The sequence below is a fragment of the Cyprinus carpio genome, chromosome B3, assembly GCF_018340385.1.
Source record: "Cyprinus carpio isolate SPL01 chromosome B3, ASM1834038v1, whole genome shotgun sequence".
Taxonomy (NCBI): domain Eukaryota; kingdom Metazoa; phylum Chordata; class Actinopteri; order Cypriniformes; family Cyprinidae; genus Cyprinus; species Cyprinus carpio.
Genome location: NC_056599.1, coordinates 4,441,563 through 4,456,187, shown reverse-complemented (window position 1 = coordinate 4,456,187; position 14,625 = coordinate 4,441,563). Strand labels below are relative to the sequence as shown.

General features: G+C 36.8%; 1 protein-coding gene across 2 annotated transcripts; it reads left to right on the top strand.

Annotated features, from left to right (window-relative positions):
- The first annotated feature begins 4,141 nt into the window (after positions 1–4,141).
- Positions 4,142–8,472, top strand: LOC109098065. 2 transcript variants are annotated; one of them, XM_042721177.1, is made up of 4 exons: positions 4,142–4,257; positions 5,141–5,904; positions 6,290–6,459; positions 6,595–8,472. In XM_042721177.1, the coding sequence occupies exons 2-4, from the start codon at positions 5,158–5,160 to the stop codon at positions 7,652–7,654; spliced, it is 1,977 nt and encodes a 658-aa protein (XP_042577111.1). In that variant the 5' UTR covers positions 4,142–4,257; positions 5,141–5,157; the 3' UTR covers positions 7,655–8,472. The 2 variants fall into 2 exon arrangements, with proteins under 2 accessions (XP_042577111.1, XP_042577112.1); XM_042721178.1 differs by having other exon boundaries at positions 4,164–4,247.
- Positions 8,473–14,625: the final 6,153 nt, after the last annotated feature.

Below are 14,625 nucleotides of genomic sequence, written 5' to 3'. Positions count from 1 at the left end.
CCAGGTGCTACTCGTGCGTTTCCAGGGTGACGCTGATGAGGCATCGGGACACGCGTCACAATATGCATTTCCCTTTTTGAGCTAATTTGCTACAAAACGCATTCCTACTTGTCAGTAGGAGAGAGAGATCTGAGTAATTATTTATTAAATGTAACCTTTTTTATTAATACATTGTTATTATTACATAAAACATTGTGTGTGTTGGGGGGAGGGTCATCATAGAGTAATGAAAATGTTTAACTTTATTACTTAACACAGTCTATTACTTAATACAGACTAAACATGCTCACACACAGACACACATTATGTTGTAGATATGGATTTTTTTTTTTTTTTTAAATAACTTGCAGGTAATAAAATGCTTACTGGAAGTGTCCTGTTTATGATATTTTTCAGGTTTAAATTTAATCATAATGTTGCATAATTGTCAAGACTAAAATGTCTCAAATGTTTACCCTTCATAACTATTACAGTGTCAGTTTCTGTCCAGTCTCCATAAAATTTTGCATGATTGTTTAGAATCATGTAATGCATAACTTTACATAGTTCTGTGATGTTTTGAGTTTTGTTTTAAGATTTATAGATATTTGGATACACTAGATTAAGACCATATTATGAAATGGCCCTGTTGTAAAAGTCCAAATGCAAATGTTCAACTTTTTTTTTTTTTTGATAATTATTTATAAAAATAAAAAGTCACACACAAATAAGACAAATACAGTAAAAACATCACAATGTCTCAGCTCAGCTTGAAATAAAAGCCATGGAATATAGGTGTGTCTTAAGTAATGACTTAAAAATTCCAACTGTCTGAGCAGTTCTTATGTGTACAGGTAAACTATTCCACAAATTAGGTGCCACCATTGAAAAAGCTCTGTCACCTTTATTTTTTAACCTAGTTCTTGGTACATTGAGGAGCACCTGATTGGTGACCTCAGTGCTTTAACAGGAGCGTGGACATGTAAAAGCTCTGATAAATACGTAGGGGCCAACCCATTTAAAATCTTAAAAACAAACAATAAAATATTGAAATCAATCTTGAAGCGGACAGGAAGCCAGTGTAGTGAAGCTAGGACAGGGGTAATGTGCTCATACTTTTTAGTCCCATTTAAAAGCCGAGCTGCTGCATTTTGGACTTTAAGCTTTAAACTTTAAGCGTTGAAGAGATGACTGATCCAAACCAACATATAAAGAGTTACAGTAGTCTAGTCCAGATGTTATAAAAGCATTAATTACACTTTCAAACTCCTTATGTGGCAGGTAGGGCTTGACTTTAGCCAACAGTCTCAGTTGAAAGAAACTGGCTTTTACAACAGAGCTAATCTGTTTTTCAAATGTAAAAGCACTGTTAAAAATCACACCGAGATTCTTGGTAAATGGACGAACATACAAACCTTAATTACCAAGTGCATCTACACAAGCACTTAAATCCCCAGGACGACCAAACACAACAATCTCAGTCTTATTTTCATTAAGACAAAGAAAGTTCTGATCCAGCCATATTTTTAAATCTCTCAGGCAATTAAGTAATGACAAAAAATTAAGCTTTGTCATTTGTTTTGAAAGGCAAATAAATCTGTACATCATCCGCATAACAATGGAAGGTGGTATTGTGCTTTCTAAAAAAATACCCCAAGGGCATCATATACAAAGAAAACACCATAGGGCCCAATACTGACCCTTGGGGGACGCCACAATAAAGAGGGGCAGCAGATGACAAAAATTGAGAGATGTATTGACCAAAGATACAATGCTTGGCCCAACAGTGTCAAAGACATCTTTAGCCAAGCGTGCAGGAATACTGTCAAGAGGGCAGTTTGCAGGACGTAGCTGTTTAACTATGTTAAAAAGATAGGAGAATGTAACCGGCTCAAACTGCTGAAAGAGAGCTGGGCAAAAGGAAAAATCAGGGGAGTTACTGATAACCGTGATGGGTGGAAAACTGAGACCAGAAATTTTGTCCACAAAATATTTCAGAAAGTTGTCACATAATATTAAAGATGGCTAAATACAATCTGAATAACGTGGGTTAACAAGAGAGTTAAATACATTAAAAAGAACTTGAGGCCGCTGGCTGTTATTGGCTATAAGGTCAGAAAAAAAAAAATTTCAGCACTCAGCACGGTCACACACACACACACACACACACACACACACACACACACACACACATATACAACACTGTCAACAACACACAGGGAACACTCAGGTATATATATATATATATAACAAAAAAACATTTCAAAGAGCTACCCAACACTGTCAACAACACACAGGGAACACTCAGGTAAGTAGTGAATAACAACAGGTTTATTTGCAGGTGAGCAGATGATCGAGATGGTGGAGGCAGGTAAGCATCAACAGTTCAGAGAAGTTGGTAACAGAACTTAACTGGGTTAGTAACTTCAGTCTTTTTCCTTTCCAGGTGACGACAGAGCAAGAGGATCGCAGGAGCACAGGCGAACACTGAGGGGAACACAGCTAGCTAGAATGAGTCAGGTAAGTGTTGCAGGTATAGTAACCTTGACACCAGACACTATACTGGGGAGTGTGAGTGGCTATATGTGAATGCTGATTGGCTGCAACAGGTAAAAGTGATAATGCTGGTGATAGGGAGCTTGTTAGCTTGGCTGAATCCCTGACAAACACCATGCATGCCTGTGCATGTTAGAATTACTTTGTAAAGCTTTGTATGAAGTTTTGACCTACATACATAACACACATAATACAGTACTGCTGAAAAATGACACATCAAATGTTTATAAAATGTGATTAGTTGTCAGCTCGATATGGGACCTGCACCTTTTCAGAGGCACTTCGAGTACATCACTGCCGAGGCACCAGCAGGGGGAGCCAAATGAGCATCATTCTCCCTCATTTATGCCAAATCTGCTGAAGCACTTCCTGCATTGGGCCCCTCTCTGCTCCCACTCATGCTGGGGTAAGTGTGCTATGATTTATGTATGTATATTTGGTTACACTTTATTATAATAATCCACTTTAGACATTCTACTAACTATAACTTTGTAACTACATTTCAACTACATGTCAACTAGGTCTCATTCATTTGCAACTACAGTACATGTCTACTAACTCTCAGAGTAGACTGTTAGGGTAGGTTTAGGGTTAGTGTGATGCCCCAGCATCACATCTTCGGTCTGGAAGCGTTACAGTAGAGTACACTGAGGTACACCTCCCTAAATGTTCTTATGATCGAGGCGACGGTGAAGAAACTTAAGTTCGCTCGCTCATAGTCATACCATGGACAAGGACAAGGACTCCTCGTCTCCTTGCCCCTCATCCTCAGCCTCTTCCTCATCCTCTTCCTCCTCTCTGATGTCCTCGATCTTTTCAGTCACGTCTCTCTGGATCCATTGTTCCAAAACTGAATGAACTGACTGGCGCTCTTTTATCTATCTATTGAAGGTTCTGATTGGTGTGTGATTAAATGTTGACTCTAAGTGTTTCCACGTGGGTATCTGTGTGCTAATTGAGCTCAAGATATGATGACTTGAGTAAACAGTATTGAATGCTAGTGCTTACTACATGACAACATAGTGTAGACAATGAGAAATGAAGGGATTTGTGTGCAGAGTTTTGCAGTAACAGTTCAACAAATCTGATTCACGTGTCAAAAAGGGGAATAGAGTTTATAGTTTAGGGAAATGGGTGTGCTTTTTAATAAATGGTGTTATGGTCTTGAAATTTTAGTTCAAAAACCTGGTTATAGTGTTTAAGCAGTTGAGGAAAAACTGTAATAGAACATTTTAAATAATAATCACAAACTTTCTGGTTTAAAAACAGCTTCAGGTTGAATGATCCATCTCCAAATTCCCTGAGTTAGAATCACAGTGCTCAGTGTTCATGTGTGTCCACACTACAGAGTGTAAAACATGCCCAAATGATAATAATATATAGCCTTCTCACATTAAAATAAGACAAGTTATGCAAGCACATTCATTGGTCATACACAGATCATGGAAGTCATTTGCCCCCACCCTCCCTCCCATCCGTTGTGGCCTTTGTTCTGAAAGTCATGTGGTTTTCTGGAAAGAGAGCAGACCCCGGATATATCTCTGTAGCACACAGATCCTTTCTGATTGGCTGACATGTGTCTTGCGCAACAGGAGTACACTTATATAAATCCTGTGCAGTGGCAAAAGACTCCAGCAAGAGAATTCAAGAACACAAAACACATCTCTAATATAATATCCTGAAGAAAACCCAGTCTGCTGATTGGAACACAGGTTTCCTCAGGTCTGACTGTTTTACATTTATATGTAATTTTTTTTATTTGACTTTTATTAAAACAAATCATTTCTGATTCATGGGATGTTTCCAGAATAAAGCTTAGAAAGTCTTGGTTAGTCTAAATGTATGTTTTAGGTTATGTTCTATATTTCACAAAGGTTAAAGGTGAATTATGGATGTTCTAAAATGAACAAGGTGATCTTAACTTGGTTTAACGTTTACTGCAATGTAGGCTATTTCTTCAGACCTGCAACTGCAAAAACAATAAGACGGCAGGGAATGAAAGCTATGGGTCGTGACTCAATGGAAATATCTGATTTACAAACAAAAACTTTTGATTAATTGATTTCTTTTAAACTTAATCTTAATCTTTTAAATTCTAAAATTTTTCGGCATGTAACAAATTTGCAAATTTCTACTTTGACCCTCAAACACTGTAGTTGTTTTGTGTTATCGACATCAAGTCATCAAGTCAAGATAATGCTGTTTATTTTTTAATTGTAAAACATTTTTAATTTTTAACTTACTAATTCCCAAATAATATTTGTATTTGAACAACAACGTGTGATTAATTACTGATGTATTTATGTACTGAGTGTTTAGAATAGAGTAAAAACTCACAATGAGAAATGTCCTGCTCAAGTCTTTCTTGTGATGGAGATTCTGGTTGAATAACTAGCTTTTCCATTGTTTCACCATCAGACTCTTTTTATATTTACATTTATTTAGTTAAATCTATTAAATCAAATATTTTGAAACTTATGCCATCACTGCAGTTTTTACAGCACTTTTGTTTTACGATTTAAAAAACATCCCAACATTTCCGGAATTCGGGTTGTATTTTTCAGAATCTAAATAACTCAGTTTTTTTTCCTCTTTCTAATTCCAGTTCCTCTATCTTGTACTATGGGTGTGGCAGACGAACTGTGTGAAGAGCTCTTCCGTTGGATTGATCAGCAGAAGCAATGTGCAGATCATCTCAAGGCTTTGGCCACCGAGCTGGAGGACATGAGGGAGGTGATGACTGCAGGCCAGTTGGTGGGAAACACAGCAACTGTGCTTGGGTCTGCCGCTCTTGTTGGGACAGGCATTGCAACAATTCTGACTGGAGGCCTGGCTGCACCCTCGCTGGCACTGGCAGCTGGAATCACAGCCGGAGTGGGTACTGCAACTAGTCTTACACTTACGCTTGTGGAGAAATGGAAATCCAGTAAAACAATGGAAAATGCAGAGAAGACTGCTGACAAAATCAAACAGATTCAGAACAATATCGAAAGGCTCCAGAAGAAACTCCAGAAGGAGTGTGAGAGTGAAGGGTTTGAAGTGTCATCGTCCGATGACGTGCAGTGTGAAATCACAGCGAGGATCCTGAGAGCCTTGGCCAAACGCAGTGGTAGAGATCTGCCCCTCAGTCGCCTAAGACACCTCTTGAGAAGTGATGGCATGTATACACATCACAGATATCCAAAGTTTATTCTACACGGTGCATTCTTCTACACCGTCAGTTCTTTCATAACATACCTTGGATATTCTACCATCTTTCTGAAAACAGCAGCAACAAAAGGACAAAAATATTATGCTCCATTTCTTGTGAAAGCTACTAAAGAAATGGCTGATATTTCAATGAAAACTGTGTTAAAGGGAACAGGCCAGGTATTTTCTCATAGATATAATCCACACACATACACACATATGTATATACAGTACAGTATGTTTTTCATCATCAAGGTCTAAATAACAACTGTGAAGTCCTCACCAACTTTTATATACCAATAAAAACCTCAGTTGACAACAACTGATGAATGCCCTGAAACATGAATTAACTGAAGAAATGTTGTAAAGAAGAGTGGGCCATAAAATGATGTGAGAGACTGATAAACTCTTAAAGAAAACATTTCCTTCAAATAATTGTTGCTAAAGGTGGTTCTACATGTTATATTCTCCCCCCATGGTTTCTTAATGTTGGTTTGGGAATTTTTGGGAATTTATATATATATATATATATATATATATATATATAATTTTTCCATCTTTGCAGGCCGCAGGAGGAATCTTTGGGCTGATATTAACAGTTCCTGATCTGATTGATAACTGTGAAGAACTGATTAAAAACAAACATCAGACTGAAGCTAGCACATATCTGAAGACAAAAGCTGATGAAATCCGTGAGACCGTGAAGAAATTTAAAAAGCCATTGAATGAATTGCAGTAAGTACATAAGTGTTTCTCTGAACATTTTATGTACATGGTATATCGAGTAAGCAACATGAGTAAGACTGCTTACTTTAACACACTAATAATACGGTAGATCTTGTATTTATGACTCACTGCTGGATCTTTCAGAGTCATGCTCAATCAAATCCCTGAAATGGAGTGTCACATTGATTTGGCTCAGGAGATGTTTGGATCTCAAATATACACTCGAGGCACCATCTGTATGGAGTATAAACAGAGCCAAAAGCAGGACAGGAAGACACAGGGGTTTATTCTCCTATGCACAAAAGACATAGGAGTAACTAAGAATTGTTCCACAGGCAAAGACAAATCAGGTGACAACAAGAACAAAAGACGGAAGAAGAAGACTACTTCAACTGTAGATAGGAGCCTTAACCAGGAGAGGAAACCTGCTTTTCAGAGGAAACCACCACACAAGTCTAAAACAAAAGTTAAGGAATTTCAGTTCCGCCTTCCTAAAATAATGATGTCTAATGTACGTTCTCTTCCGAACAAAATAGAGGAGCTCCAAGAAATGATGGAAGATGTGGAAAACGTTAATTCCGATCTGATGTTCTTCACAGAGACATGGTTGAACAGGAACTCGCCCAGCATTAACTTAGATAGATATAAGTCTTTCCGGGTTGATCGTGATGCACGGCTTACTAAGAAAAGTAAAGGAGGGGGATTGATAGTGCTTGTGAACAAGGCTTGGGCGACTGATGTGGAGGTGGAAAACATCATGATTACTCCAGATTATGAGTTAATGGTTGTGTCCATTATACCACATGACCACCCTGAGGATGCGCCACCACTTACCTTCATCCATGTGTATATCCCTCCAAGAACTAATATGACTCGAGCTGCCATTGACATCGCTGCTGTTTACTATGATGTTCTGGAGCAGTATCCTGGTGGTCCTGTTTTCTTGTTGGGTGATTTCAACCACTGTGACATCACTCATCTCTTAGACCTGGAGCAATATGTCACATGCCCAACCAGAAACAGTAACACCCTGGATCAATGCTATGGGAATGTACCAGGGGCTTATAGATCTGAATGCAGACCCCCGCTTGGCCGGTCAGACCACAATGTCATTCATTTGATTCCTAAAAGGAAGTCAGATGGAAGTGACCCTTCTAAAGATGAGAAGTGTAGACATGACAGTACCAAATCCAGAAAGCAATGAGAGGCTGCGCAACAGTTCTCTTTTGTTTTCATGTAGCACACCAGGGTCCTAGAGGAACATCGGTTAGTTTCACTGTGTGCTGTGCTAGTATATGATAGCTTGTTTCGTCCGATAGATGTAGGTGGTGTCTAACTACTTTCAATTAACTTACTGAGTATAAAACCTCATTGAGAAAGAAGAAGACAGGATAATAGTGGGGAATGGCATGAAAACTGGCACAACAATGAGGAACAACAAGAGGGAAAAAAATTCTCCTTTGAATGAAGAAAATTAAATGCTTGATATGCTTAAAGGTACCCTTAAGTGCTTGGAAACACACAGAGTTATTCTGTGTGGTGACGTAATTTCGACTGAAACAGGAAGAGATGGTGGGACATATCGAGCAGCCCGCCCGGGAGGCCAGGATGTTAGTTGAAGGAAATGCCTTGTATACTAAATCCCCAGGAAGAATGGTTGAGTGGGTTCACTGTAAACCATTCACCTTCTTGAACTCTCTCAGTCTACTTTTATTTGATATTGATAAACACACACCAGTTAGTATCTAACTTTGAGTGCAATCCTAATCATAAACCATCATAGCCTGTAACGTAAAACATTGAGCATATATATATATATATTTAACAGAGTGTGTGTGTTGGGGTGGGGGGGGGGTGTTTAGGTAACAGTTAACATTTATAGTCACTAAACAGTCTCTAAGTAATCATTCATGCTACAGTATGTAGACTGATCATGTTAGGCCACAAGGCATTCAAAGAGGGTGAGTATATACAATATACAATATAGGACAAGTATATACAATAAATGTACTCTAAACATAAGCATGTCCTCTTCTTGTCCACTCACTATCCAGAAGGAGATATTTTCTTAGTGTTATGCTGCGTTCACACCAAACGCGAATAGAGCGTCAAATTCGCGTCTACCGCGTCTAGTTTGCCGCTTGAACATTTTGAATGCATTCGCGCGTCTAGAGCGAAATGGACGCGCGTAGAAAGCAAGAGTTTGAAGCGAAATTGACGCGTGTCCGAGGCGAAATCCGCTTCTTGAGGGAGGGGCAAGTGCTAGGCGGTTGTCTGTTTGCAAGATGGCTGATGTTGATCGAGCATTCGAGGCTTTTCCACTTTTTCCTGCACACGTCCTCTGAATAAACATCTTGTTAGCGAAAAGTAGCTGTATATTAGGGGGAAAATAGTTGTAGAAACGAAGCGAAGTCCTCTTTACGATGTACGTGACTCAAAAGTTAAATGTGTATTAACAACACACTCTTCCAAGCGAGGTCCTTTTTATTCCTGTCTCTATAGAAATATGAACTTTTGTCATATAGCTCCGGGTGACTGCTCACTGACAATATCAGTCGTTCCTCCATGTTGAATGAGTGACTCCTGAGCAGGCTCCTGATTGGTTAACACGGCGCAAATTGACGCCAAAGTTCAAATTTTTCAACACGGGCAGCAGACGCGAATTCGCGTCAAACGCGTAAATGCACAAAAAGCACATTCGCGCGTATCGCGCCAGACGCTCAATTCGCGTTATTCGCGCGAACTAGACGCGCAAATGAGGCGAATTCGCGTCTGCCGCGCTAAACGCCTCATTCGCACCGCGAGACCAGACCATAGACTGTAAAAAAATATGGACGTAGTATCCGTGACGTCACCCATAGACTTCTCAATAGCGGTTTTGAAGCTCAAAGTGTGCAGAGCGGGCTGTCGCCATCTTGGCAGCGCGTCACTGCATGACTCTCCCGGATAATCGAAAATGGGCAAAAAAGCGGGAGCATATAGCAAAATCCACGCCCACCTATCACAACATAAATATAAACAACGCCAATCCACCTGTCACTCAAGTGACCACGCCCTTAATTATGCAGAACTTTAAGGCTTAATATAATTTAAACGGATTAGTTATAAAAAAAATTCACCCCCCTCACAGTTGTCATGAAGGGCAAAATTAGCTATATAGACCAAAATCATTTTTTGGAACCAGGCTGTAAACATGTTTTTTTTCTGCTGTAAAGTTGGGCATTTTAACATGGGGAGTCTATGGGACTGACTGTCTTCTGCAGCCAGCCTCTAGCGGCCAGTCGATGAATTACAGTTTTAGTCACTTCCTTATTGGCTTCACGAGAGAGAGCGGGAGGTTGCCGCTCGGACCAGACGCGCGTAAACGCGTCTTTACATTGACTTAACATTGAAATCATTCGCGCCAGACGCTCTATTCGCGTTTGGTGTGAACACAGCATTAGGAGTACTTACAAGTAAGATCAGTTCAAAGAACAACTGCCTGCTAAAAAAAATAATAGTTGGCTAGATATATGCACAATTTAATTTGGTTTATTACTATTACTGCTCTGATTGTATGGTTATAATGTTATATATTTCTATACATTATATCCAGTTGTATACATGTAATTAAAATATATATATATTTTGTCATCAAAAGTTTAATGTACAATTTGGGATAATACATTTTGATGTGGTACTGAGAGAGTATAAATATAGTTAGAACAAAAAAATAAATAAATAAATGGATACTTGTCCATGACTAAACATCTGAAGGTAAGTTAAAAGAAAGAGCACAACTTTACAATCCGTATCCAGTCTCATCGCTCAATCAGTGCTTCAGCATCACAAAGACGCCAATATAACTGCTTGTAAACAATGTCACGTAACGTCACATTTACCTCAGAAACAAACATATTCGGTAACCATAAACTCATTAGTCAGAAAAATAAACTGTAGAGAGGGGCATATAACATATTCATTATAAACTTTACTGTTCTCCAATGTTTAATTTATGTTTGAGAAAATATATAATTTTTTTATTACAGCCACCATTTGGTTTATATTTAAAAATAAAAATAATAATAATTAAAGTAGAAATATTATTATGCAATTGTAACTTTATTATTTAAAAAACTTAAGTGTAATATTAGCCTTCAATATTATAGTTCTAAGAAATGACTCTCATGTATATTTTACAGCATTTTTTTCCTTGAGAAAATTTGGCATGTACTGTACCTGATAAATATCCAAATAATCGACATTGAATCGAATCAGTAATCAAATCAAATCGCGAGCTTGTGAATGAGAATTGAATCGAATTGTTAGAATGAGCTTTTAAGTTGTTTTTGTTCAGGTGTTCAGTTCAGTACGAATCATTTCATTATAACTAGAGAGTCATTGTGCAGTGTAGAGAATTTAATTGATTATCACCTAACTTCGTGAGATCGTGAGTGATTATAAAGGAAGTGTTTATTGATTGACAGGTCTCCTGTCCCCGTGTTGAGATAAATCAGATGTTACTGTAGTTCTAAAATAAATGTGAATATGCATTAATTCAGCTCACTCACAAAAAACAACACAGATTCAGTATTCCTCAAAATGAATAAAATTAATGCAACTCAGAATATGACGCAAACCTGCAATAATTAAATGTTAAACAACACAAATATCCTTTATGTATTTAATCCCATTCTATTAACTGATGTATTTGCTTCTGACCTTTGATGATCCAGTTCAACCATACTAATAAGCAAAATTATACTCTAGACAAACATTAGTGTGTCTTTTTTTTATTGCTTAAGTGTGTTGAAATTTCTTTTTCTGCTTTTTCTGCGTATTAATTTTACTTTTGCTGTGAAAAGCCTATTATATTTGCCAAAAATATAACTTTTTTATTTTAAAAACAAACAAGGCAGCCCTGTACAGATTTAAAAAGTAACGCAAAAGTAACATAATGCATTACGTTCCATAAAAGGTAACGTAATTAGTTACTTTTTTTAATGAAGAAACGCAATATTGTAATGCATTTCTTTTAAAAGTAAGTTTCCCCAGCACGGTGCACAGCAGTGCCCAGCAGCTCAGTCGTAAACATGCTCTGAACTGTTTGTGTTATCAGATCTGGGAAGACTGCCAAATATGTGAGTTAGAAAACATCACACTGAGGCACTTTGCTGCATATCAAGAACATTAACCCTGATGAAGACGAACAAGATGCAGTTGAAGCATTTCACCAAGAAATGACTACTTTAATCAACTTTATCAATACTAATTTCAGTCTTACATCAGGTGGGTCAGGTTGCAGGCCCAGAAAGGGATGAAGGACACTTCTAACACCAGGCCTGATCAGAGTGCTGATGTCAGGCAAACGGCCGACACAGAAAGATTCATTTTTATTTATTTTTTATATATATAGCATTTTTTACGATCCAAATTGTGTCAAAGCAGCACAGTGGGTTTATCCCACTTCCACATTATTACTTATTGATTTATTTTCCTTTTCTTTTTTTAAACCTGTATACAGTTATCTCTTTTAATATATTGTTCTATTGTATTTTTTAAAGTATTCTTTTTTTGAGTGTTCTTATCTATTATAGACTTGCGCAGTCATAGTTTCAATCACTTAGCAGTTCTGTTCAGTGTGTTTCTTGCACTGGTTTGGTTTAGTTGGGATCATCACAGGGCATCAGTAAGAATGCACAGAAGTCCACAGCTGTGTCCCAAACTGAAGTGTGCGGACTCCGAAGTGCGATTGCATCACAGCATCATGATGTAATCTGTCCCAATTCAGGATGCACCCTCCAAAGACTGCATTCCAAGACGGATTGCGGGTGAGAGTTCTGTGGGGGAATTAACATTGAAATGTAAGTATTGTGTTTTCATTTACACAAATACCTAGTGAAACGAGTGGTAAAAGCCAGGGCTTTCTTAAAAGACAAAGCCCACAAACTATAATTCAACCACTTTATAAGGCAATAGTCTTTCTCTATGTTGTGTTTCTGTAGTGCTGTCATGTCTACAAATGTTTTAACCAAACTTTAGCACTTCAGTATTTTGTATGCATGTCCTGCTGTGTCATATCTTCTAATGTTAAGTCTGCACCCCGTCTTAATATTTTTCATAAGTGTTTCCATTTTCTCTTGTTCTAGGATTATTCTGGAGAAAATGAGCCTGCTGGAGAAGGACTTAAAAAATAGAGTTGAGCAAAATCTGCTCACCCAAGTTATGTTAATTTAATGTTTATATTTACATTTTAAATTCTACAAGCTTAAAATTAAGGTATTTAATTGTAATAATTCAAAAGATACCTGTTTTGTAAAACATTTAATGAAAATGTTTGTGAAAGGTTTTTTTTTTTTTTTTTTTTACTTTAGTTTTATGGTTTTTTGTTTGGTGGCTGTTGCTGCCATTCATTTAACCATTTTCTTACTGTATTTTTTTAATGTATACAGAAAAGGTCATCAAATATATTCGTATAAAATATATGTACATAAATATATATATTTTGGCCATTTTTATAAATATTGGGAAAAATATATGTAAAAATATATTTGAAAAAATATATATTTTTGCTGTATGGGAAATACACACTACTGTACTTACAAAAATCTTTCTTTATTTTTCCTGCACTTTATTTGTCCTAGTGTTTGTTATTTGCACATTTGTTCTTATTTTTATTAACACTCATAAAATAAAATAATCAGTGATATATAATTGTACATCATTATTATGAAATAAATGTTAGGTCATACTGCCAAGCAATATATGTTTTTATTATTATTATTATTATTATTATTATTATTATTATTATTATTGGTCTTCTCAAATGTTTTTTTTTTTTTAACAATATGAAGAATAAATAACATTTAAAAAAGGGCTAATGCTTACATATCAATAATATTTTTAGTGTCTAGGGTTAGGGTTAGCCTAAAACATTATGGACATGTCTTGCATGACAGCACTACAATAAAAATAAAATAAAAATAAAAGTGAAAGAATGATCTAATTATTAAGTAGCTGTTAATAAATTAGCCCTGTTATCTCTCGTCGCTACCTAAACACTCTCAGTTCTTTATCGTTCATGAAGACATGAGCCCATGGGAAGAGTTATGAACATGAATCCAACTGACTGCTTTAACTGGAAAATGCTGTTTAAATGGTCCGTTTTTCATGTTTTACTTGCTAATGTTAGTGAATGTTTGTGTTAGAGTGCATGTTTTACTCTGCTGTAATTAATAGGTGAGCGGTTGGGAACTAGCGACCTCTCCTGGTTGGAGGCAGTATTAACATCATAAACTGAAAGCAGTCTTTAGATGACTTGCTTTTCAAATGTTTTAAAATTGATCTTCCGAGTCTAATATAATCCAGCGGGCCATAGGGCAGCCAGTTGCCCATCCCTGCTTTATAATTTAGTTATTTTAATCCCATTTGCAAACTCCTATATAATTACAAATATATTAGGTGACACATTACCTGAGCTGCAGGTCTTTTAGCTTGGACTGGAAACTGGTCAAATTAAAAAGTCATCTTCAAAGCCACTTCAACAAGGCAGTTTTCTGTGGAGGTATCAATACCTTGAGATACTACTTCAACAAATTTACGGGAAGTCGTGGCCTAATGGTTAGAGAGTCAGACTCCCAATCTAATAGATATGAATTCTTCCAACCAAGTTTTGGTTTTATTTATTTGTTAAATACAGACATTTCTACTTTTTTTTGTTTGTTTTTTTGTCCCATCACAATAGCAGTGACTGCAACAACAGACAGTGCTACTTTTCACTCTACTCTAGCAACCCCTTCTTCCAAAAGCACCTAGCAACAAATCTAGCTATTTTTATAATTTATTTGACAACTTTTAGCAACTTTTGATCAGTGACTCAAATAATAAAAGAACATTTACCATTTAAATGACACAAAAACAGAAAACGTAGGATGCATAGTAGTACACACATCACGTGAATGAAGTTAGCTGCTATTTGCAGTTGTTTAATTTAATAATAATAATAATAACGATAATAATTTAGTCATTTAATAATTGTTCATTTATGGTGCACTTTGTTAGTAGCTTGTACTTGTGATTGTTGATCAGCTGGTACACTGTGAGACAAATATCTAGAAAAATGGAAAAGGTCCTGGTAATTTTCCAGGATATTATTCATTATCTGTCATAACCCTGTAATCCAAAAACACAAAATAC

Coding starts and splice junctions, on each gene's coding strand:
- LOC109098065 (XM_042721177.1), top strand. CDS start 5,158: ATGGGTGTGGCAGACGAACTGTGTGAAGAGCTCTTCCGTTGGATTGAT. Junction 5,905..6,289: donor TGTTAAAGGGAACAGGCCAG/GTATTTTCTCAT, acceptor CCATCTTTGCAG/GCCGCAGGAGGAATCTTTGG. Junction 6,460..6,594: donor AAGCCATTGAATGAATTGCA/GTAAGTACATAA, acceptor TGGATCTTTCAG/AGTCATGCTCAATCAAATCC.